Genomic DNA, 25,384 nt, shown 5'->3' on the forward strand with positions numbered 1-25,384 from the left:
GTCAGAAGGAGAAAGACAAATACTGTGTGCTGACACATATATATGGAATGTAAGAAAAAAATGTCCTGAAGAACATAGGGGTAAGACAGGAATAAAGACACAGACTTACTAGAGAATGGACTTGAGGATATGGGAAGGGGGAAGCGTAAGCTGTGACAAAGCGAAAGAGAGGCATGGACATATATACACTACCAAACGTAAGGTAGATAGCTAGTGGGAAGCAGCCGCATAGCACAGATAGATCAGCTCGGTGCTTTGTGACCGCCTGGAGGGGCGGGATAGGGAGGGTGGGAGGGAGGGAGACGCAAGAGGGAGGGGATATGGGAACATATGTATATGTATAACTGATTAATTTTGTTATAAAGCAGAAACTAACACACCATTGTTAAGCAATTATACTCCAATAAAGATGTAAAAATAAAATAAAATTAAATTAAAATTAAAAAAATAAAAAAATAAAAGATACCCTAGGCATGAATGCTTGTGGTTGTTTGCTTGAGACGTCCCTACGGTTGTTGCCAAGCTCTCATTTGGACCATAGAGAAGGGAGCCCAGCTATAGCTCCCTACAACTTTGTTTTCAAGGTGATGAACCATTATCATCATTATGTTTTGTTTTGTTTTTTAATTAAAGGTAATTACCTTTTATTTCAGTACTTTTTGTTGTTGTTGTTTTTCCCTTTTACAGTGAACTCATTTTAAGCCACAGATCTATTATTTTGATGGCTCATTTTTTTGTGTACTCTAAAATACAAATTTAACAGAGACGTCTTCATTGGGTTTTTACTACTGCATTTACTGCTGATTGAATTTGCAAAGTTGGTATGCAAGATCTATTGTACAAAAAATATCTATTCAAAATATGAATATGGAATTGACTATTGCCTTGAAGGTTCTATTGGATTCTGTGGGCCTATATCACTATGTGCCATGTGGTAGAGGGATGCTTCCACAGCTTTTCTTTATTGGAACAAGTGTGAAACATTTCTTTTATGCTATGCCATGACATCATAAGGCCTTGGGACCATGTGATTATGGACAGAAACATATGGGAACAGTACTAGGTCACACTGACTAGCCAGAATAGATTTATATAAATGTTTTAAATTATTTAAATAAAAATGTAAAATTAAAAGTTCTTACAAGCTTGTTAATCTTTGGGCTTATGAATAGGAGTCCAAGTTTGAGAAATTTGCAGTGAAGATTGCTCCCAAATGGCCTCTGTCTAGCTATGAGTCCCAGAACCTACATTCAGAAGCCTTACTAATGTTCATTTAACTGATGTGAATTGATGTGCTAACTTCTAATTTCTTTTTTTTCAATATCTTGAAAATATTAGTTACCTGGTTTTTATTCAATATTTAAGCACCAGCCTTTCACAAAAGCTATAGAAGTCAATTTTTTAAAGAGCTGTATGTAAGTCCTTTCCCTTTTTTGGTGTAGTGTCCTTTCATTCATTCTATCTCTTCACTGCCAGTTGATGTTTCAAAACATGAAAGACCTAATTTGGAAAAACAAGAGGCAGAAGAGAAGATTGATTTATCTGTAGTTTCCAAAAAAATTTTTACTTTTAAATTCATTGTAAATGATGCACAAATAAATTCCTAATTTGCTTAGTTCTACTGTACCTACTATGTGCTGTGTGCTTCTATCCAGTGAGAAGCAGCTTAATTTTTTTCAAAATTAAAAGTCTGTAATGACTTTGGTTCACTTACATTTAATATTATTGATGGTATATTTGAATTTGTATCCACCATCTCACTAGTTGTTTTCATATTTTATATTTTTTCTTCTTTTTTCCCTTATTTTGAAATAGATGAATATTTTGTTATTGCATTTTCTTCTTTATTAATTATATATTCTTTTACTATTATTTAGCTGTTACTCTAGAGTATGACATGCATTATTGACTTATTATTGTATAGTGTATATTAATATTTTCACCACTTCCCAGACGATGCTAAAACCTTACAACATTTTAACTCCATTTATCCCCATGCCTTTTGTGCTATTGTTGTCATGCATTCAGTTCTATATATATTTAAACTACACAAGGCATTACGATTGTTGTTTGTATAGTGTGTATTTATTTAGATTTACCCAAGTGTTTACTCTTTCTTTCCTGCATTTCTGTTTTTTCTGTCTGTGATCACTTTCCTTATGCCTGAAGAATTCTCTTTATTACTTCTTTTAGAGTGAGTCCTCTGGCAATGAATTCTCTTAGATTTTCTTTGTTGAGAAATGTCTTTGTTTTGTCTCTGATTTCAGGAATATTTTCACTGGGTATAGAATTCCAGGTTGGCCCCCAGGAGTATTTCTCAAACTCCTTTCCCTGTTCCTAGGATTTTAAAAACATGGCACTCCCCTGAAAACTTCCTTCCAGCATGCATCAGCACACTGCTGTTCAGGCAGCTCAGCTGTCTATCCACTGTGGTGTCAGGAATGCAGGTGCAAGACCCAGGAGGGCTTTGCTTGAGATTCTTTTACTTTTCCATGGCTGCATTGCAAAGGCCTCTTCCCAGCCTTTGCCAGATACTTCACCTCCCTTTATTCTTAGCAATTTTCCCATTCATCTTCAATATTAGTGATTTGAAATCCACATATACATTATCCAACATTTTCATAATTTTAGGACAGATATTAAGTAAATTGTACTAAAATTTCGTGTAAAGAAATTTGAGGTTGGGAAGGGCTTGCTATACAGTTGGCCCTTTGTATCTGCAGGTTCCCCATCTGTGAATTCAATCAACCATGATAGAAAGTATTTGGAAAAAACAAATGTTTTCCCAGAAAGTTCCAAAAAGCAAAACTTGAATTTGTCATGTACAAACAACTATTTAGATAACATTTACACTGTATTTACAATGATTTAATAGCATTTACATTTGTATCAAGTATTATAAGATATCTAGAGATGATTTAAAATATGAAGGAGGGTGTACATAGGTTATATGCAAGTAATGTGCCATTTTATATGAGGGACTTGAGCATCCTCAAATTTTGGTATCTGCAGGGGTCCTGGAAACAATCCCCCATGGATACCTAGGGATGACTTTATTTCAGACTACGAAACTGCATTATTATTAAGTAATCCAACTTCCCATCTGATTGATAATTTTATTAGTTAGATGAAGCTAGGTTCTATCACAAACAAGCCTCAGAATCTCACAGGCCTGACACAGTGGTTTACTTTGCACATTTACAGTTCAGTTGGGTTTTCAGCGGGCAGCCTTCCATGTGGAATTCAGGAACCCTGGCTCCTTTAATCCCTGGGCCTCAGAGTCCTCCACTGGATGTTCTGCATTCAGCCAGTAGGCAAAAGAAGAAAGTAACTGGAGGATCATGGATGGCTAAGATTTCATAGGCTGAATCTGCAAGTAGCATACATCACTTCCACCTCCACTTCATGGGCCCAAACTCAGCCACCAGCCACATCCAAATTTAAGGGAGGCTGGGAAATGTCGTTTAGCTATGTGCCTGGGGAAAAGAGGAAACTGATATAGTGAGCAGTTCATCTCTACTACAGTAATGAGTGGGAATTCATTTTAAAATCATTAACTTTTTCCAAACCAAACTCAAGGAGCTAAGAATTCTTTAATGGACTTTTAAGTTGTGCTCAGATTAACTCATATATGATAAAAATTAATGTTCACTAAATTCTAAAGTGTAATTTATCCTTACTAGTGTATTTTTTCTCTTTAACTAACTTATACAATAATAATAAAACTAATGGCTTTTAACTAGGTTTTTGTATAGAATTTTCACTTATTTGGACCATTATTCCAAAATTTACTACACTTAACATTGGAGACAGAATACTCCCTGGACTGACCCATGTGTTTCCTCTGCTTTCCTGCCTTGGCGTCACAGAATGTGAATGCTGAGAAAGTAAAGAACTGTGCTAAAGGACGCACTCCGAATTCATGCTAATTTCAGCTGTGCTCTCACTCTTGTCTGTCAACCACCATCACCATGACCACCACCCCATCACTTCCTAGTGGTGCTTTAGGGCCTTCCCCACATTGGCTCCTCCATCCTTCTCCAAATTCCTCATACCCCTGACATTCCTTACTTTCCAGACAAACTCCTCACCTCACTCTTCTTATTTAATTGTAAGTTTTTGTTCAATGGTCATCTATCCTCATTCCACATAGGCAGGGACCATATCTTTCATGTTCACAGCTTTATTTCCAGTGATATTTAGTGAATGAATGAATGAGGCTCTCTGGGGTCAGCTCTATCTTGTACCCTACTTTTCATCTCAAAATATCTCTATCTCCGTATACACCACCTTCAGATTCTTAACTCCCATCATGGGAGAAGATCTTATCTTTCTAGGGCTCACTTCTTCACCACTATTTCCCATCCCAATATCTTTGAGTCTTGCTCCCTCAATCATCATCTCTTCTCCAGCAGCTTTACCCTCTCCTTTGTCAGCTCTCAAAATAGGAACAATTTCCCCCCAGCTTGAAAAAGGCTTTGTTTTCCCCTCTGCTCTTTTAATTTCTTTCTTTGCTTTCACAGCCAAAACGAATTGCTGGCTCCAATGACTCATGACCGATGCACTCCTTCCTCTTCTACAATCTGATAATTGCTCTACTCTGGGCTCTTGAAGGTCATCAGTGACTTCCTACTTGCCAAATTCAGTGATCTTTTCTTTTTTTTTTTTTTTTTTTGTGTGTGGTTCGCGGGCCTCTCACTGTTGTGGCCTCTCCCGTTGCGAAGCACAGGCTCCGGACGCGCAGGCTCAGTGGCCATGGCTCATGGACCCAGCCGCTCCGCGGCATGTGGGATCCTCCCGGACTGGGGCACGAACCCGCGTCCCTTGCATCGGCAAGCGGACCCTCAACCACTGCGCCACCAGGGAAGCCCCTCAATGATTTTTTCTTAGTCTTCATTTTCCTCGTTCACTCTGTAATATGTGAACTATTACATACCATGGCAGAGACTGTTGGTTGACCACCAAATATCTCATTCTCCCCTTTTCCTTACCAGCACAACTCCAATTTTATTTGAAGTGGTAACATGTCCAACTAAAGGACAAAATTTCCCAGCCTTTCTTGTAGTAGACATGGCCTTAGGAAACATAAGCTTACATGCTTGAATTCATTAGGCTAATGTCAGCTGCTGTAAAAGATAAATTCTAAATTCTCATCAGCTTAGACAATAGTACTTTCTTGCTCACATAATACTCAAAATGTATGTTCCTAGCCAGCAGAAAAACTCCTACATGGTCATTCTGGGACCCAGGTCCCTTCCATGTATTCCATCTTTTTCTAGGACCTCAAAATCCTCTATATTCAGCTAGTAGATGGAGAAAGGGGATGAAGGACAGCATGTAGGAGGCCAGAACTCAGCTATATGATGAGGCATAATGGCAGAGGAGGCAAGAAAATGTAGTACGTGTGACCACCCAAGAGGAGGAAATGGATTTAGTGAGCAACTAGCTAGTCTCTGGCCTACCGTTACAGTTAAGCCATTCAGTAATAGACTCGACCCTAACCCAACCATCAGACATGAATGGAACAGGCCATAGTCACTGCACCCTGACTGGGTAGGGCAGAAAATCTTACTCGTTCAATCCTTTAAGCCAAAGATGAGCATTTCTTCTTTACTGTCTGCCATAACAAGCTCATTACTCAACATTTTTTTCTCTTATTGTTGTTGTCATAAAGCATGAACTAATTTGCATTCTGCCATAATAAGAACCATTTCTAATCACAATTAGACTTGTTCCCCTTTATAGCTGTGAAAAGTGAGGTTTGAAAAATACTGAGATAAAGAAATAGATGAGATAAGATGTACTATGAGTTTGTACTTTAAATCCCCCAAGAAAGCCAAAATTGCAAAATGTGAGTCATGTTGGTTGTTTTCAACAATAATGCTTTTTTGCCAAGTACAAAAAAAGTACCGATGAAGTTTATAAGATACACGGGGATCACAGTGTCTTACTGCCCAGATTAATGACTCCCCTGTTAGTTTAATTCTCTCTGCAGACTGTATATCAAAGTCTTCCCCAGCATTTCCTTACCATGGTTACTGACAGATGACATTTACTGTCTACTCTTGACCAACGGTTAAAAATGGTCTGCCTATAAATTATCCTTTGTTCAGCTCAGATTATTGTCTAATAGGAAGACATTTATCTGTATTGAAATTCAAGGTGATAAAAGAAACGTTTGAACCACATAAATTTTCCTCCTCTCTCTCCAACCTTATTAACAGTAATAATAGTAATTCATTCTTAAAGTTGGAAGTTTCCAACTTTTCAATTGTTTGCTCTCAACGCTCTCCTGCTAAGAATGTGTATTATTTCAAATAACTCATCTTTCATGTAAATTAGCACATACACAGAGAAACAAGTGATTTCAAAAGCCAGTCTCCATTTTTTCCAGAGCCACATACAGGTATACAAAATAATTTTGATACCCAGACTTACATAAGCATACAACTTAAATTTGTTTGACCTGGGCTTTCTGCCTGGCAGTTGAATACAGAAGAATATCTTAGCTTCTTAGAATGAGAGATCAAAATTGTTTCTGACTCAGGATAGAGTCTTCCAGGACAAGGAAAAATAGTATCATGGTTATTCGTTCATTTAGTAAATATTTATGGAGAGCCTACCATGTGCCTAGCAGCATGTGCTGGGACCTGGGGGAGAAAGTTAAATAAGACACAGCCCCTGCCCTTGAGAGAGTCACACCCCAACGTGCAAACACACAACACAGTATAATACATTAAATGTGATGGGGCTTTCAGCGAGCCCAAGAAAGTGGGCTTCTTAGGTTCAGGGATGAGGATGAGAAACTTCTGGGAAGAATCTGAAGAAGAATGTTAAAATAAAAATCCAAGACTATGCTGAGGAAAGCAAGATTAAAAAAAGGTATGAATAAAAAAATAGCATTGGAATGCTGTGACCTAGACGTTGGCCTAACTTGCCTGAGGTCACCAAAAAGGGGTTTAGGGAGGCTTCTTTAAACCTGAGTTAAGTGTAGGTGGAGCTTAAGGGCTCACTGCCTCTGGATCTCAGCTGAGATGCCCAACAATACCATCCTGGTAGTGGATGCTGAATGCACTACCCAGATCCCCCTCCAAACTAAAGGGCTTACTCTTCCGGCTACTGGCACACAGTCCTCACTATCAGCCCCCTCTAGCTGTTGCCTTGTCTCAAAAGAATTGTTGCCCTGAAGGTCATGTGCCCTTCCCTGGGCTCCCAGTGCCTGGCCAACCCAAGGTGATAAGGCCCTCACCCCCAGTTTGGGGCAACTCCAAAGACCCCTTTCAGCTTCTGAGCTACCAGTCAGGTTGGTTCGAGCCTTTTATTGAAACTATCATAGCCTGACTTCACCCTCTGCCCAATCCTGCTTCTGTTCCTTCCCTTTCACAGGTGTTCATCACCAAAGCACTCCTAATAAATATCCTACACACTAGCCTCCATCTCAGAGTCTGCTTCACAGGGAACAAACTAGCCACACCTGCCAACAATATCCCTTAGAACCACAAGCAAACTGCTAGAAAATCTCAGTAATCAGTGAAACGTCAAACCTATAATTGGGTTGACAAATGTATTATTCCACCATTTATTTATTCCTAGGTCATCACCCAAAGGCAGTTTCAAAAATTCATTCTGATCTTTAGGGTTTAAACTACAGCCAAGCTATAACTGAGAATATGTTTTCTCCAAGATCCAAGCATACAGAGATCCTGATCCTGATTTATACGTGGACACTGAGGTCGGCCAGGACACACCCACTCCCCAGAATCTCTGGAGGATTTAATTACTTGTTTGGCAGCAAAAGATATCAAAATGAAACTTCTTGATGGACAAGAGGTTGGGGAGCCCAAAAAAGCAGAAATCACAATGGGACAAAATGAAGAGTTTACTAAACCACCTGCAAACTTTAGCCAACAGATGCTAATATGATGTTTGTGCAGACTTGGCCACATAACATAGGCAACCAGCAGAAATGTAGGCAACTGGCATGCTGTCTGACACTGGGGGAGTTCTGCCTCCCCACCTCTGAGCAAATAAAGGAAATCGCAGGGTCCTTCCTGTCTCTCCCACCCTCTTGTCTTCTCTGTTCTTCTCTTCCTCCAAAGCATAGGCCTGGGGAATCCAAAAGATCTGGATGCCATTCTAGCCTCATCACTTACTAATTATGTAAACTTGGAGAAGTTATTAACCTGAGTCTCATTTTCCTTATCTGAAAAATGGGGGGAAAAGAAAGAAGACTTCTCGGGTGCTACTGACAGGAATAAAAACATTGACATCACTGACAGAGCCATGCAGAGCAAGTCACAGCACTAAGCTTAAATTCTAGTCCAGTGGTTCTCACTGTAACTGCACAGTGGAGTGAAGCCTGGAGGGAACTCCCAGAGAGTCTGATATAATTGGTTTAAGGTGTCGAATCATCAGAAATGTTTACAGCTTTCTAAGTGATTCTAAAGTGCAGCCAAGGATGGCAGCCGCTATGGAAAACAGTATGGGGGCTGCTTAAACAACTAAAAGTAGATATGATCCAGCAATCCCACTCCTGGGCATATATACAGAAAAGATGAAAACTCTAATTCAGAAAGATACATGCACCCCAATATTCATAGCAGCACTATATACAATAGCCAAGACATGGAAGTAACCTAAGTGTCTATTGACAGATGAATGGGTAAAGAAGATGTGACATATATATACAATGGAATATTACTCAGACCTAAAAAAGAATGAAATAATGCCATTTGCAACAACATGGATGGACCTAGAGATTACCATACTAAGTGAAGTAAGTCAGACAGAGAAAGACAAATATTATATGATGTCATTTATATGTGGCATATAAAAAAATGATACAAATGAACTTATATTTACAAAACAGAAATAGACTCACAGACATAGAAAACAAACTTATGGTTAAAAAGGGGAGGTGAAGGAGGGATAAATTAGGAATTTGGGATTAACAGATACACACTACTATGTATAAAATAGATAAACAACAAGGACCTATTGTATAACACAGAGAACTATATTTGATATCTTGTAATAACCTATAATGGAAAAGAATCTGAAATATATATATATATAAATAACTATAAACAGAATCACTTTGCTGTATACCTGAAACATTGTAAATCAACTAAACTTCAATTAAAAAATAATAAATAAATGAATAAATAAAGTACAGCCAAGGTTGAGAATGACTGCTCCATGAAGATTATTTTCTATTTTAGGTACATAACTAGCATATGAGTTCAGTATAAGTACTCCTCCCTCCATTTCCACAGACAAGGAAACAGGTTTAGAAAGGTTAGAAGGTCGCTCAAGGGTACAGAGCTAGCAAGGGGGCAAAGCTGAGATCTGAATTCACACAGTATGACCACAAAGACCCTTCCCATCACCACCACACTGCTGTGCCACCACCTCACCCCCTGCATGTGAAGAGTATCTAGCATGGCCACTAGCATAGAGCAGATGCTCCAAAATTGGTAGCTAAGTTTGTCTTGACTTTTTAGCTTTCCTCCTCCCTATTCTTTGCTCTTCACAATCCCCAGCCCAAAACGTTGCTTAGAGTTCAGTAGGATTGAGGGATGGATAAGAACAGTCAATATGGATCCAGGAAATCCTATTCTTTTTCCTACTCTCCCCTTTCTAAAATCTGGCCATGAGCATATACTTGTTTTCTGTTTAAAAAATTTGTAGATAATTATTACAGGTACCATACTGAAAATATCACAAATCCAAGGAGAAATTTTTCAACCATCCATTCTCAAGTTTAAGTTAATGTTTTATTTGCCTATGTCACTTCTAGTTCTTGTCCATGAGCATATATGGTTTTTATATTTACAAAATCATAATATAATTATATATTTAGATGTGTCTGTTCACATTATACCGTATATATTTTTCCAGAAGATTTGTCTTATAACCCAATTAAGCAACCTGCAGATTATGAAGATAACTTTACTATGTAACTGGGCCCAAGATATTTTCATTAGAAGTTTCCCTCTAGGGGTCGGGGTGGGGAACCTTAGCCTTGTTACTATGAAAGCTGATATAAAAGTGTATAACCATGTAAAGGTCACATGACATGACATTTGCCTTCGCTTCTTTGCTGTATGTTCCTCAAGGCCCACACACCTCACTCCCATTCCTGGCACAAAGTAAGAGCTCAAAAAATACTTGATGTATGAACAAATGATACTTTTCTGGGCTGAACAATGAAGTTGTACAATAAGATTTCTTAGGCGGAGGGACAGGAGACTCCAAAGTTAACCATGAGAATAGGGCAGGGTGAACCAGAGCAAACAGGCAGGAAAGCAGCTGGAAATCCCATGGTAAAGGCCAGCTACACTGGCCAGAAGGAAGCATGTGGTTTCCTGAATTGTATCCATTCAAAGCCATCAGCCTTGAAGCATGACATATATAGACCATGTCAAGGATGGACAGTTGCCCCTTCAGTCCCACTTGAGAGTTGTTTCTAAAAAGTTGCGTACATTCTTGGAAGGGGTATGAAGGTCAAGACAGCTGGAACAGAAAAATAAGACTGCAAAAAATGGGAGTCGGTACGCTTCAGAGAACATCCCGATACAACGTCATTAGAGAAAGATTCTTAACCTAGAGTCTATTGGGCCTCCTCCAGGCAGCATAGCGAGACTTCAGGAAACTGTGAACACACTGAAATTGGTATGAATTGTGCATACATGTGGCTGTCTGTCTAGAGAGGAGACCTCAGATTCATCAGATTTTTGTGCCCTTTGGTTATCGGGCCTGCTACTTCTTCCTCTTCATCAACTCAAATGGAGCTCCTCTAAGTCCATAATTGTTCATTAGGGGCTGGAGGTGGGAATAAGAGGTGGTGGGAACGAGAGGGAGAAGGGAACTAAGCCCTCGGAAGACCTTCTATTAATTGAGTTAATAGATGTGAAAGGATTAGAGAGTGTTCAGCATATATAAATAGGGGCTTATAAATGTTAGCTCTCACTATTTTTATTACTCTATGCCAAAAGCCTTATACTTTCTCAGCTTCACAATAACCCTACAAGGCCAGCATAAGTCCCATATCCTATTTATAAGGAAACAGACTCAGAGAGATTAAGTAAACTAACTCGTGGGTCACAGCTAGTGGTGGAGTTCAGAAAGATCTAATTCCAAAGCTTGGACTCTTTGTCCCCACCCCAAGACCTGAATTACTGGCCAGGCTTTCAATCTGAAAGCAGCCTCTCCGGCTACCCTTTAGGCTTTTATGTCTAAAGCCCGGTCTTACTCTCTCCCTGAGTCTGTCCATCAGAACAGGCACTGAGCCACAAAATGAGCTTCTTCAAGCCAAGGCATAATCTACTTGCTTATGTAATAGGGTCCTGGTCATCCCCCTGAAATTCCACACTCAAGCCAGTTTCTTTCCCAGGGTGTCAAGTGTTAATTAAAGAAATAAGTCACGCTAAGCACAATTAACTCCCTCCAATCTATCATGCAGCCAAGTGAAAGGCCAGAAGGGCAGAAATGTTTTCTAGTAGTCACAAACCAGAGTGAAAAAGCTTCAAACTAAGTCTCCTATTTTCTGGTTTCCAAATCCATGCTCAAAATTGCAGTTAAACATTAGCCACTAAAACAGCCTTCCTAAAACATGGGAGAATCCTGACAAATGTATGTACTTAGTGCTTCCTACGCGTTTGCACTTTACACGTGTTATCCCTATGTTTCAAAAGAGCCAAACAAGCTGGTTAGATGTTACTTCTTGCGACGTTAAGCAAGTCTCTCAGGGTCACACAGTGAGTAACAGAACCAGGACTTAAACCCGGGTCTGATATCATCAGCACTCTTAACCATCCTCCTCCCACCATGTTTACACAACCACCGTGATTCACGCTACCCAGCATCTCCTCTTGGTTTTCCCTGGAGCCACTTGCCTGAAAGCTTGATAGGAGAAGCCACGGAAGCAAGACAGCTGGACTCTATAAACAGAAGATCCGGGTTCCAAGTCCAGCTCAAGTACTAGCTCTGTCACCTTGGGAGATGACTTAAACTTCCAAGATCTCCGTTTCCTCACCTAGGCCATGAAGCTCATTGTTCCTGTTTCAGGATCTAGAAGAGAAAGGAGCTAAGGCTTAGGTGTTATGCGAAGGTTGGTTACCTTTTCCCCTCCTTAAAGCACTAACGCGAAAACTAGTGGTAGCGCTTTCTCAGCCTCCCAGCCGCGCTCAACTTCAGAGTTCTTCTCGGCCACCGCCACAGTCCCACCACGCCACCACCCCCTCCTCGGGCCCCTCTCCTCCCAGTAGCCACGGCTTAATTTCCCCTCCATTTCAGTTGTTCTCTTGCCTCGCAGGAAGGACTGGTCTTGGATGCTCCTCCTCGGGCCCCTCTCCTCCCAGTGGCTGCGGCTTAATTTCCCCTCCATTTCAGTAGTTCTCTTGCCTCGCAGGAAGGACTGGTCTTGGATGCTGGGAGTCTGCCTACTTTCCCCCTTCCTTCCTTCCTTCCTTCCTTCCTTCCCTCCCTTCCTTCCTTCCTCCCTCCCTTCTTCCGACTCTGGGCTTGAGGATCTGTCTCTCCTCAGGACCCGGCGCGTCGGGGCGGAGCTCTTCACTCCGCTGCCGGGGGTCTCTGAGAAACCAGCGCGGGCTGCGCAGCCGGCCGTGCGTCCCGCCCCGAGGGGCGGGGTGTGACCCGAGAGTTGAGATAAGAGGCGCCTGCGGTGGGGAACAGAGCGCCGTCCGCGGAGCTTTCTTGGCGTCTCAGCCTCTCCGGCGGAGCCGGGCGCGGGGCGGCCTGGGGCGCTCCTCTGCACCGAGACGCCGTGGCCCCAGCGCTCCCGCAGCCTCCGCTCTGGCTCGCCGCGCCTCCCGCCATGAGGCCGCTGTTCTACCGCTGCTGCAACACCACGTCGGTGGAGAAGGGAAACTCAGCGACGATGGGCGGGGTGCTCTTCAGCACGGGCCTCCTGGGCAACCTGCTAGCCCTGGGGCTGCTGGCGCGCTCGGGGCTGCGGTCGTGCCCGCGGCGCTCGCCGCGCCCGCCGCCCTCCGTCTTCTACGTGCTGGTGTGCGGCCTGACGGTCACCGACCTGCTGGGCAAGTCCCTCGTGAGCCCCTTCGTGCTGTCCGCCTACGCGCAGAACCGGAGCCTGAGGGGCCTGGAGCCCGCATCCGGCAGCTCGCTGTGCCAAGCCTTCGCCTTCTTCATGTCCTTCTTCGGGCTTGCCTCGACGCTGCAGCTGCTGGCCATGGCCCTGGAGTGCTGGCTCTCCCTGGGGCATCCCTTCTTCTACCGACGGTACATCACCCCGCGCCGGGGCGCACTGGTGGCGCCTGTCGTGGGCGCCTTCTGCCTCGCTTTCTGCTCGCTGCCCTTCGCGGGCTTCGGGAAGTTCGTGCAGTACTGCCCCGGCACCTGGTGCTTCATCCAAATGGTCCACGAGGAGCGCTCGCTGTCGGTGCTGAGCTACTCGGTGCTCTACGCCAGCCTCATGCTGCTGCTGGTCCTCGCCATCGGGCTGTGCAACCTGAGCGCCATGCGCAACCTCTACGCGATGCACCTGCGGCTGCGGCGGCTCCCGCGCTCTGGCCCCAGGGAACGAGCGGAGCTGGCCGCCGGCAAGAGGGAAGAGACCGCGCAGCCCCTGGAGGAGCTGGATCACCTCCTGCTGTTAGCCCTCATGACTGTGCTCTTCACCATGTGCTCCCTGCCTTTAATTGTGAGTCGCTTGGCGCTCAGGCTGCGGGAGACTGAAGCGCGTCGGGCCGCAGTTGCCGGGAGGGAAGGGTGGGGCGCATTGGACGCGGTGCAAGAGGAGATGCGCCCTGAGCCAGGAGGGTGTGTTGCTGCGTTCCCCGGATCAGGTTTCCTCCACAGCCCCCAGGAGATAGAACCCAATTTGTTGAGCCAAAAGAGGTAAAGCCACAGAAAGGTAGGGAAAGCCGGAGCCGGATGGTGTCCCCTTAGCCCCGCAGAACCTCTCCAGTTAGCAGAACCCCCTCCTCCCTGCTTTCCTCTGCGAAGATCTCAGGGTTATTTATGCACCTCAGGACTTTGAGGAGCGGACCTTGGCAATACGAGTCCTTTACCACTTCTCGATGGCTACGTGAGGTTTTATTTCGTTACACCTGCCCATGATTTTAGTGGCATCAGAAATGGGCAAATGGTATCTGGGAGTTCTCCCCGGTGTTGGTGTGGAAAGGGAATAGGGAAGGTGTGCTCCTGTCAAAGTGATTTGCACATGTGAGTGACTAAAAGCATAGGTTTAGGTTTTTTTTAACTCGTGAGTAAACTTTGAGGAGTGGCGGATGCCGTTTCTTGTGCTGCAGAGGCGGAGAGGCTGTTTGGATTAGCAGATGTGTAGGAACGTTTCCGCTGGTGGTGTCGTTCTAATAACCTGTCTCGACAGCTTTTGTTTCTATCTTGGCAAGCGAGGTGACATGAAAGCCATTATGTTGGGTTTATCACTAACGTTGGTGCAGATTGAATTACTTCCTCATTTTGCAGGTATTTCCTCTTGTGACCCAGGCCAAGACACCTAGGAGTGGCTGAGGCTTGAGAAACCTTTTTCAGCCTTGCTCCTCTCCCTCTCCAGACCCCACAGTGTACTTGTTCAACATGAACAACATTTAAATAAATTCGTTACCAAGTCCGTGTCATTGGAGTCCTGAGACTTATGTGAATAGGAAAGTTAAGTTTCTCATGGCAGTGTAGCAGTTTTGGACATTACTTTCAAGGGTGGATGAAAGTGAAATATACTGTGATTTTTCCCTTAAATGAAGGCCTTAATGTGTTGGGCAAAGAGCTCTCTGGGTTAGGATCAGAACTCCCCAAGATAAATAAATAAATCTATATCTATATAAACAGAGAGAGAGATAGGTATAGATATTTAGCAGTGGTTTTCAAACTTTAGCACGCTCAGACTCATCAGCAGTGCTTTTAGAAGCAGAGCTGGCTGGGCCCCATTCTCCAGAGTTTCTGATGCAGACATTTTTGAAGAATTCAGCAGCCTCTTCTTCACCTGCTGATGTGGGGATCACATTTTGAGAACCACACTCTAAAGCAAGACTTAGCAATCACAGCCCACAGGCCAAATATGTCCTGCCCACTGTTTTAGTGCAGCCCTGGAGTTAAGAATAGTTTTTATAAGTAAACATTTGCCATAAATTTGATGATAGGGCACATGAACTCTGAACCCCAACTAAGTCAAATATGATTCCAAGAAAAAGACTCACTCTTCTCTTTAGTAGACATGTATTACCAAAAATTGTACTCAATTATTATTACATTTTTAATTTCATCAATTAAAATTGTAGAAATGTGTTTTCTCTCTTGTTAGTAAGTACCTACTAAATATTCACTATTTGCCTCTTGACTCATAAAACCTAAAATGTTTGCTCTTCAGCCCTTTACAGAATATGTTTTCAGATCCTTGCTCTAAAATAAGAGCCTTACTTACCTGTGCTGCGATAAAAGCAGAAATTAGCCAAATGCCTGGATATTATGTCCTGAGTTTGAATGTTTTAGTAAGAATAATGCAGAAAGCATAATACATTGGAAAGAACATTGCACTTGACGACTCTCTAAGGAGATTTGAATAACTCACAGGGGCTTGTGAGGATTGAAGGAAATAATGGACTTGAAAATGATTTTCTAAAAAACTTGTAAAGTTTCAAAGACATGCAATGCAGACAGCATTCTTCACAGGAAGTATCATTTCTAGAAAGGATAAGGGCTTTAACATAGGTTTGAATCAGGTCTCATCACTTACTAAGTATAAAAGCGCTTACTTATCCTTTCTAACCTCAGTTTCCTCATCTGTGATGAGGATAACTATTCTTGCTCTGTAAGATAGTTATGAGGATTTGAAGTGTTATATATACATACATATATATATATATATATATATATATATACACATACATACATAAATACACACTAACCAGGTGCCTGGTGGCCTCAAAAATTAGTATTACTAATTATAACTTCCATTTATTATAATTGCCTGCTAGACATAGAAAATTAATTAAGAAATATGACCTCCGAAGATAGTATAATATTTTAAGGCAGTGGTTCTCAAACTTGTTCAGTCTAACGACCCTCTTTTCACTCTTAAAAATTATTAAGGACCCAAAGATGTTTTATTTATGTGGATTATATCTATTAGTATTTACAATATTAGAAATTAAAAATAAGAAAAATTTTAGATATTATTGTAAAACAAGTTACAATGTACTTATTGCTTGTGTTTTTGCATAGGTGAAAGAGAAGTTTGAGATTTCAAAATTATTTAATGAATGATAATAAAGTATAGTAATATTAGCAGATAACATGGGAAAAAGCATGTTAAGAGCACAGAAACACTGAGAACAATCTCTGAAAATGCACATATGTATATCCTATTACCTTAGAAAGGTCTAGAAAATGCAAGAGTACACAGCACATATTCCATTAGCCATGGGAGTGATGATGTCATTCATTACATATCAGGCAGCTTCTGTGAAACTCACTGTACACTTATGAGAGGATGAAAGTGGAAAAAGACAAGTAATATCTTTTTATGAAAATAGTTTTGACCACATAGACACACGGAAAGAGTATTAAAGATGCCCATTCTTTGAAAATCACTTTTCTAAGGAAAGGATTTAGTGATTGGAAAAAATAAGGCTGTATGTGAAGGTGGGTAAACTTAAAAAAAAAATCTTGCTCATCACATAAATATCATATTTCATTAAGCCGGTGAAAAGTTTGTTGGAATATGATTTTTTAATTAAGTTTGTTATAATGCTGGATTAGAGCAAGATGTTTAGATTGAATTCTCATATTTCCAATTTGATACGGTAAAAAGAAAGTATAGAGAATATGGGAGGAACTTTAGTGGCAGTTTGCAGCACGTTCTTTAATGTATACAAAGTATTTTCATCAAAATTATTTTTACCTTAGAAAACCACAGTGTTTTGGAGGTTCGTCGGGGAGCAGGAATGGCTGAAAGAGGGTTTTCACTAAGAGATTCAACATAGTAGTTGAAAGGTTTAGAAGCCAGGTAAAGGTATGCACAAGCTTGTGCAATCGCATATATCAGAATCCATGGAGTCAGAGAAGTGGTTAGAGGACCTCCTGCATGCATTGAGATAACTCTTGTGTGTGTGTGTGTGTGTGTGTGTGTTTCATTTTGTTGAGCAGAAAGAATGGGTGGGATGCGCCATCCATAGGAGGCTGTTAAAGTTGTGTAAGGGATGGTAGCAAGAGACTGGCCCAGGGAAAAGGGTAAGAAGTGGATTTAAAGAGCTAGAGCAGAGGGTGAGGTCTAGGATGTGGTGATGGATGAACTGAATGGGAGAGGGCGTTGGAATCAATGTTGATGTCCTAAGCAGGGATGTCCAGCCAAGCTGTCGCCAGAGAACCGGCAACAGCAACATTTTTTTGTGGACCCCTAATTTCAACAGAGGGCGCTCTTCTCACACCAGTTCTCTTTGTGTAATGACCTACACGCGTTGAACAAACCAGTTGTATATTCTGAGGGTATTCCGTATTCAAGCCCTCTGTTAGAGGAGCAGTTTATAAAGTATATTCTAGGGAATACCATTGATCATCAGAGTATTTTTCGAAAGTCTAGATTGTGTTCAAACGGGTGTCTTGTGAGAATTAATAGAATATGTACTTTGATCACTGTCACAAGGGAATAAATTTGTCATATTTTTAGTAAACTCAAAAAATAAATATAAGGCCGTTTGTAGAATATTACATTTCTAATACAAATCAGGTGACTTGAAAGTACAGATAACCTAATAATATGCAATAGAATTGATATGGATAAATAGTGTACAGAAATAAAGTTTGTCTTAATTATATAAACATCATTCAGTTATCCAAATCCCAACTAATCAAGCATTCTCAAATAGTAAGAATTATATCTTGCTGCACTCCACTTTGAGGAGAAAGGAGCAAATATAAAGATTAAAGTCATATAAAGTGTTTGCTTTTTCAGTCAACTCAAGTGTGTAGCCTGTTGTCATCCATTTATTCATTCATCTCAGATCTGGAACCTACAACATTCCAGGCACTGTAATTCATTGTGGGGATATAAAATGAGAAAAACATCACATCTGCCCGCAGCTATAATACTGGGGTTGAGAGGGAGTGACTAGGGCCGGAAAGGAGTTAGAAAAGGAAAGGATTGACTCCTAATTGATAAAATAATAATACTAGCTAATTATTGAATTATTCTTAATGCAAGGACCTGTTCTCACGGTTGTACTCATACTATCTCATGCAAATTTCATAACAATCCTGAAAGAAAGGTGCAATTATCCCCATTGTATAGATGAGGAAACAGAGTAACTTGCCTGAAGTAACACAGCCAGTGAGGCGATTCTATCTAACCTGGATGGTCGGACTCCAAAGCTGATGAGCTTAACCACCACCTTAACCATCACCAGAGGCTTCGTGTTGGGGGTAATGTTTTAGGTCAACCTGGAAAGAAGGTAGGATTTGGGCATGTAATCAATTTCCACATCTGTAAAATGGAGATAATGAACATACTTACTTCACAGGACTTTCGTAAGGATGAAACAAACTTTTAAAAGTAAAACACTTAGAACGGTGCCTGAGAATATGGAGCTCTGTGTGGACATTAGCCATTATTATTACTCTTAGTGTTATTAAGCAGTGATGATGGGAGAGGGCTTCCAATAAACTCCGTCTTCCTAAGTGCACTAGATGGAAGTATCTGAGCCTACAGAAAAGAGAATAAAAAGGTAAGGAAACAATTATGAGAACATACATCTTCTCATATCCCTGATTGCGTTGAATGGGTCTGGTCTGTGTACTTATTCATATCCCCTCCCATTAATGTTGAGTGTGCATATTTTCTGTACCATTAGAGTCCATTTTGTCCCATTATGGATTTAGAATCTCAATGAGCATGGGCGATGTAAGAGCACTGAGAAAAAGTGGCTGGCCTCCAACTGAGTGGGAGACAGTTGTAGTGCTGGTCTAGACAGCAGTGTCGGCTGAATGGCAGGAAAGGGATGAAGCAGTTTGCAGGGCTCCCAAGAGGCCAGAGAGCTCAAGGAAGAGCAAGACAATACAGGAGTGGCTGGGCACAGGTAAGTAGGCTTATCGCTCTGTGTATGTTTCTTTTTTCTTCCTAGTCTGAAAAGAGGATGACAACCACAGAATGATAAGCATCTGTGCTAAAAATGAGTAATTTACACAAGTTGTCTCCTGTCTTTCCACTGGAATATGTCCTGTCTCTTCACGTTGATTAAACGCTTCTGTTTCAGATGGACTCACAGACATAGAAAACAAACTTATGGCTATCAAAAGAGAAATCGGGGGCAGGGATAAATAAGGGATTTGGGATTAACAGATACACACTGCTATATATAAAATAGATAGACAAGGACCTACTGTATAGCACAAGGAACTGTATATCTTGTAATAACCTATATTGGAAAAGAATCTGAAAAAGAAAAAAAATACATTTATATGTATATACATATACATATATATGCTGTACACCTAAAACATTGCAAATCAGCTATACTTCAATAAAAAAAATTCAGAGAAAGAAAAAACAAGTTTCTGTTTCATTGGTGTCTCCACACATGTGACATTTCACAAGAGTGGCTTATTTCTGGGCTAACTAAGAATCGAGGACAGGAAGGAGGCAGAGGAAAAAGGGAAGAGAATCAGTATCTATGGGAGTGCGGTGACTCTGTAAACGACTCAGTAGACTAGATTTGTCCCACTTCAGCTCTTCCTCTACACCGCCAGGCAGGGAGCGGGCAACTCTAGCCCTGCCACACTCACCACAGGTGGACCAGCTCCAGGGACTTAGCCAGGGGCTCCCAGGAGGACCAGGCTTCCACTGAGCCTCCCAGGTCGGCCCTGCACCTCCCTGGCTTCTCACTTGCACCCATCCACTGTGGTGGCCTTAGCTGCTTATAAATTTACCCAAATGAATACTCCAAGCCAAGCTGCCATACTCTTACGGAAAAGTAATGTTTCCTAAGTGAAGTAAGTGAATTTGTTGCAGCCATCGACCTTCCACTATCCTAATTGAATATTTTCCTTTAAAACAGTATCGTGCTTACTATGGAGCGTTTAAAGCTGTTCACGAGAAAAATGGAACTGCTGAAGAAATTGAAGACCTCCGAGCCTTACGCTTTCTCTCTGTGATCTCCATTGTGGACCCTTGGATTTTCATCATTTTCAGAACATCAGTATTTCGGATGTTTTTTCACAAGATTTTCATAAGGCCTCTTATGTATAGGAACTGGCACAGCAATTCTTGCGGAACTAACATGGAATCCAGCCTGTGACAGTGTGTTAACCTCTCTGGTAAACTCAGGAATATATCACATTTTCTGGCAAAGAACCATGATCAAAAAAATCTTACAGGGCTTCCCTGGTGGCGCAGTGGTTGAGAGTCCACCTGCTGATGCAAGGGATATGGGTTCGTGCCCCGGTCCGGGAGGATCCCACGTGCCGCGGAGCGGCTGGGCCCGTGAGCCATGACGGCTGAGCCTGTGCGTCCGGAGCCTGTGCTCCGCAACGGGAGAGGCCACAACAGTGAGAGGCCCGCGTACTGAAAAAAAAAAAAAAAAAAAAAAAATCTTACAAGTTATATCCTTAAAAGCTATGTCCCAGGGCTTCCCTGGTGGCGCAGTGGTTGCGAGTCCGCCTGCCGATGCAGGGGACACGGGTTCGTGCCCCGGTCCGGGAAGATCCCACGTGCCGTGGAGCGGCTGGGCCCGTGAGCCATAGCCGCTGAGCCTGCGCGTCCGGAGCCTGTGGTCCGCAACGGGAGAGGCCACAACAGTGAGAGGCCCGCACAGCGCAAAAAAAAAAAAAAAAGAAAAAAAAAAGAAAAGCTATGTCCCATAACAAAACATCTAAATGTATTTTCAAAACTATTCGATCAATTTTTTTTTTTTTTTTTTTTTTTTTTTTTGCGGTATGCGGGCCCCTCACAGTTGTGGCCTCTCCCATTGCGGAGCACAGGCTCAGGACGCGCAGGCTCAGCGGCCATGGCTCACGGGCCCAGCCGCTCCGCGGCACGTGGGGTCTTCCCGGACCGGGGCACGAACCCGTGTCCCCTGCATCGGCAGGCGGTCTCTCAACCACTGCGCCACCAGGAAAGCCCTCGATCGATCTTAATAATGTGTTGTCACTCTATATTCATGAAAGAGTTCAGTGGGGTTTTTCATTTTGAGTATAATAGCAACTACAATTTCATATATTGTAAACAATGTTAAAAGTCTTAAAGCAATGATAGTAATTGTTCCATTGTTTGTACTTGGTGTCCCTAATTTTTTAAGGTGGTCTTGAGACCTCTGGGTCTTTATTTAAATTCAGTAGAAACAACACAGTTTACAATTATGTGATAGGTGTTCTTAAATTTTCTTACCCTCTTTATTTCTAGTGGAACCTGATTTGTTTATTTTGCATCACAATTGTCCCTGTTTAATTCTTTCCTTTGCCAACTGATACAAGTATAGCCTGAATTATAGATGCTCCTCTGAAAAGGGTGGTAGAAAATATAACTAGATGAGGCGTTTGGAGGGTCCTTCCCCAGCCACCCTCTGGGAAAACGCTCACCACCTTGTGTGAAGAGGCGAAGCTGTAAATAAGTAAATGAAAGGCAAGATGTGACTATGGTCTACACCCTAGAGAAGAAAAAGTTCTTTTTACCCTTTGAAGTCCAGTTTCTTGTGTGTTGAGGTCGGGGTGTCAGTAGGCATGAAAATTTGGAGTGTGCTACAAAATGTTGTTTCAGTTTTTGGAAGCTCCATTTTGTAGGTTTATCAAAATAATGGATTCTTTGGTGGGGAGGGATTTATGGTCTTTGGAAGACAGGGATGTAGGACTTCCCAGAGAGCGTGTTTACTAAGCATGGCTGTGACACAGCCGGGCATTCAGCACAGAGACAAGCTCACCCGGGACTCAGTCAGCCTCAGCTGAGAGCAGTGGCAATGACCTTAACATCTACATGTTAAAGCCATATTCTGCCCTTGGTGGAGACAGTAAGACCTTATTGAGGTTCCTGAGAGATACGCTTTCAATCTGGAGCAGAATATGGCTCAGATGGAGCACCACCAAGCACTTTAATTGTACATAATGTTTACAAACGTTAGCAACACTATGACCAAAAGGTAAAAGTGGGGAAAACACAGCTGCAGCTGTTAAACTAAGCAAGAGACTGTAGACCCAGCCTGCAGGGAAGAACTTTCACCTTGGGTAAAAGATGAAAGTTTTTTCATGGGGCATCAGAGGGGTTTCAGCATCTGTGGTGTACCTGACACACTCAGACTCTGTGCTGGACAGCCGGCTACATTTGAATAGCCTGAGACCCCCATTCAGCCATCCCTTCCAAAGATCAAAGTATTTGCCTTATTTTCAGCTTAGGAGCAGCCCCATTTTTTCACCTCTGGTTTATCTCAGAGGTGGTATTAACCTGGAAATATATGTGTAATTTTTGTGTGTAGCAAAACTGTGAAATGGCCAAATTAGGCATACAGGAATTATAATCTGAGAGTATGATATGATGAAAAATGCACTTGTTTTCAAGTTTAACTCTCGTTTGTATATTTAATTTGTAAGTACCCGTATGTGTTTCATTGTCAGAGGAAGTGCATTTGTTTCATGCTCTCCTTTTGGAAGGTGTGTTATGATCATTGTCAAGATCATTTGAAAAGTTCCCAGATACGTCAATAAACGTAACTTTATGATATTTTGCAAAGAAAATTACTTTCTTCAAGTGAAATAAAAGGGTTTAGTTTTTTTATTTTGTTTTGTTTTGTTGTTTTGAGTAAAGGGCTACCAGCAGTCTTTCATTCTCTAGCAGTTTAATAGTGAGGATTTTTATAGGCTGTTCTATTAGCATATGTATTCCTTTAAACAAGTTTGCACAGGTTTATCCAAGGAGTTAGTAGTGCTGTTTAACACAGAATGTAGATATAACATCTAGATGAAATCCATGTTAAGTTAAAAGTCAACTCTTCAATGATCTTCATTGATTTACTCATTAGATCATTAAACATTAAATAAGTTTTAATTGACACATACCTTGGGTCAGGCAATTAGTTAGGTGCTGAGGAAAAAAATACATAAGACTTGGGCTTCCCTGGTGGCGCAGTGGTTGAGAGTCCGCCTGCCGATGCAGGGGGCACGGGTTTGTACCCCGGTCCGGGAAGATCCCACATGCCGCGGAGTGGCTGGGTCCGTGAGCCATGGCCACTGAGCCTGTGCGTCCGGAGCCTGTGCTTCGCAACGGGAGAGGCCACAACAGTGAGAGGCCCGCGTACCGCAAAAAAAAAAAAAACGTAAGACTTAGTTCTGGCGCATGATTTGCTCATTGTCCAGTGGGGGAGACAAGCATGTAAACAGTTACAATAGAGTGTGGAAATCCCAGTAATAAATGTGCACACACAGTCCCATTACAGAAGAGGAAACCTGAACTAGGGGTGTTGTGTAGGTTTATCAGAACTTCACAGTGAGAAGATGCTTAAGTGAAATATTGAAGATGAGTAGGAATTTTGACTCCAGTTGAAAACTAAAGAAAGGACTAAAATAGTCTACATAAGAGGAAATACATGTGGTTAATAAATGTAGAAAAGATTCCTGTCTAATCAAAGAAATGCTAAATTAAAATCAAATTATCAAGGACCACACACAAAAATAATTATGACTGTCAATAACAGAAAGGCTGTTAGTAAATAAAAGGAACACTTGTGCTCCCCTGGTGAGTTTGTAAATTTGTCCACCTTTTTTTGATAGCAACCTGACACTGCATATCAAGAGCCTACAAGTGTTCTTTTCTACCATTCCAGTGACTGCACTCTAGAATTCTCTTCCAGAGGGGCTGTCACAGTTATGTGCAAAACTCTTCTTTGTAGCATTATTTATAATAGCAAAAAGATGAAAAGGAAATCATCTACCTGACCGAAACGGGTTAAACAAACTCCTCAGGTATAATATAGATACACACACAAACATATATGAAAATTACGTAGCCATTAAAAAAAGACGTTTTCAAATAATTTATAAAAATTGAGAAGAAAGCTTACAGTGTAATACGAGGTAAAAAAAAAAGCATGATACAATGCATTTTAAGGTATGATCCATAATTAAATATGCATATAAAATACCTTGAAAAAATAAACCAAAGAATCAAAGTGTGAACCACAGTTATCTTTTTTCTTTTCTTTTTTTTTTTTTTTTTTTTTTGTGGTACGCGGGCCTCTCACTGTTGTGGCCTCTCCCGTTGCGGACCACAGGCTCCGGACGCGCAGGCTCAGCGGCCATGGCTCACGGGCCCAGCCGCTCCGCGGCACGTGGGATCTTCCCGGACCGGGGCACGAACCCGTGTCCCCTGCATTGGCAGGTGGACTCTCAACCACTGCACACCACCAGGGAAGCCCCACAGTTATCTTTTTTATGGACAGTTTTTCCCACAATTCTTCATATTTTCCAAGTTTTAAAATAATACATCAAAATTTCTTTTATGTGGAATTCTTTTTTTAAAAGAATGAATAGAAATGGACTGAGGAGACAAGGGGGAAGGGCACGAAGGGAAATCTTTCACGTCTAAAGGACCAGTATGTGCAAAGCCATGCAGGAATAAAGGAGTGTGGCATGTCCAGGCTTAGTTAGTAGCTTCATTTGGCAGAAGCTTGGGAATTACGAGCAGAGGTGGCAGGAAAAGAAGCTGAAAAGAGAGGCAAGTTTCCCACCATCAGGGGTGTTTGGTGCAGGGGTGGAGGTTTGGAGCTCTCGTGGGGCCCGTATACACGCTGGAGACTTTGAAGCCAGGGTGCAGTCAGAATGGAGTTTGAGGAAGGTCATGCTGGTGGTATGGATTGTGGATGGTCAGGTGGGAGGCCTCATGTGGTTGTGCAGTCCGTGCACTAGACCAGGGTGCTGGTTAAGGAAGAGAGTGGGACTCACTTGCCTGGCTGCTTGCCTGGAAATGGAGTGCATCGGCTCAGAAGAAAGGGCCCCCTTTGATGATCTTTCTACTGGGAGGAGGCACAAAAATGCCAAATATGCAGGCCCAGGAGTACCCTGCTGCCAGGGAGGGAAAGAGGTGAGAAGGAGCTGAATTCAAGCTGTGCCAGGGAGAGGTAAGTTGCACAGCTTTTTAGTAGGTAGAGCTGATGGCAAGGATTCCAACTTATGACTCAGTTGTGCCTTTATTCTTCTTTCAATATACTCAGGAACAAGTTAGGGAAGGGAAAAATTCTGAAAAAAGTCTCTTTTTCTTTTTCTTTTTTTCCTGACATTCCCAGTATACCTAGACAAAAGATTGCAGTTATCACTCTAATGAAGTTTCTGGGTCATCTATGGATTTTAATTATATACTATCCAGCCATGTTAATAAAGGGCCAATGATTAGGACTGTTGATTTAGTTCC

General features: G+C 42.0%; 1 protein-coding gene across 1 annotated transcript; it reads left to right on the forward strand.

Annotated features, from left to right (window-relative positions):
• Positions 1-12,763: 12,763 nt before the first annotated feature.
• On the forward strand, positions 12,764-20,752 carry PTGDR (prostaglandin D2 receptor). Its single transcript, XM_082617989.1, has 2 exons — positions 12,764-13,684; positions 20,052-20,752. Exons 1-2 carry the CDS (start codon positions 12,839-12,841, stop codon positions 20,289-20,291), a joined length of 1,086 nt encoding a protein of 361 aa, XP_082474115.1. The 5' UTR covers positions 12,764-12,838; the 3' UTR covers positions 20,292-20,752.
• Positions 20,753-25,384: the final 4,632 nt, after the last annotated feature.

This window comes from Mesoplodon mirus, assembly GCF_964341445.2.
Source record: "Mesoplodon mirus genome assembly, chromosome: 4".
Taxonomy (NCBI): Eukaryota; Metazoa; Chordata; class Mammalia; order Artiodactyla; family Ziphiidae; genus Mesoplodon; species Mesoplodon mirus.

Coding starts and splice junctions, on each gene's coding strand:
- PTGDR (XM_082617989.1), top strand. CDS start 12,839: ATGAGGCCGCTGTTCTACCGCTGCTGCAACACCACGTCGGTGGAGAAG. Junction 13,685..20,051: donor TGTGCTCCCTGCCTTTAATT/GTGAGTCGCTTG, acceptor CCTTTAAAACAG/TATCGTGCTTACTATGGAGC.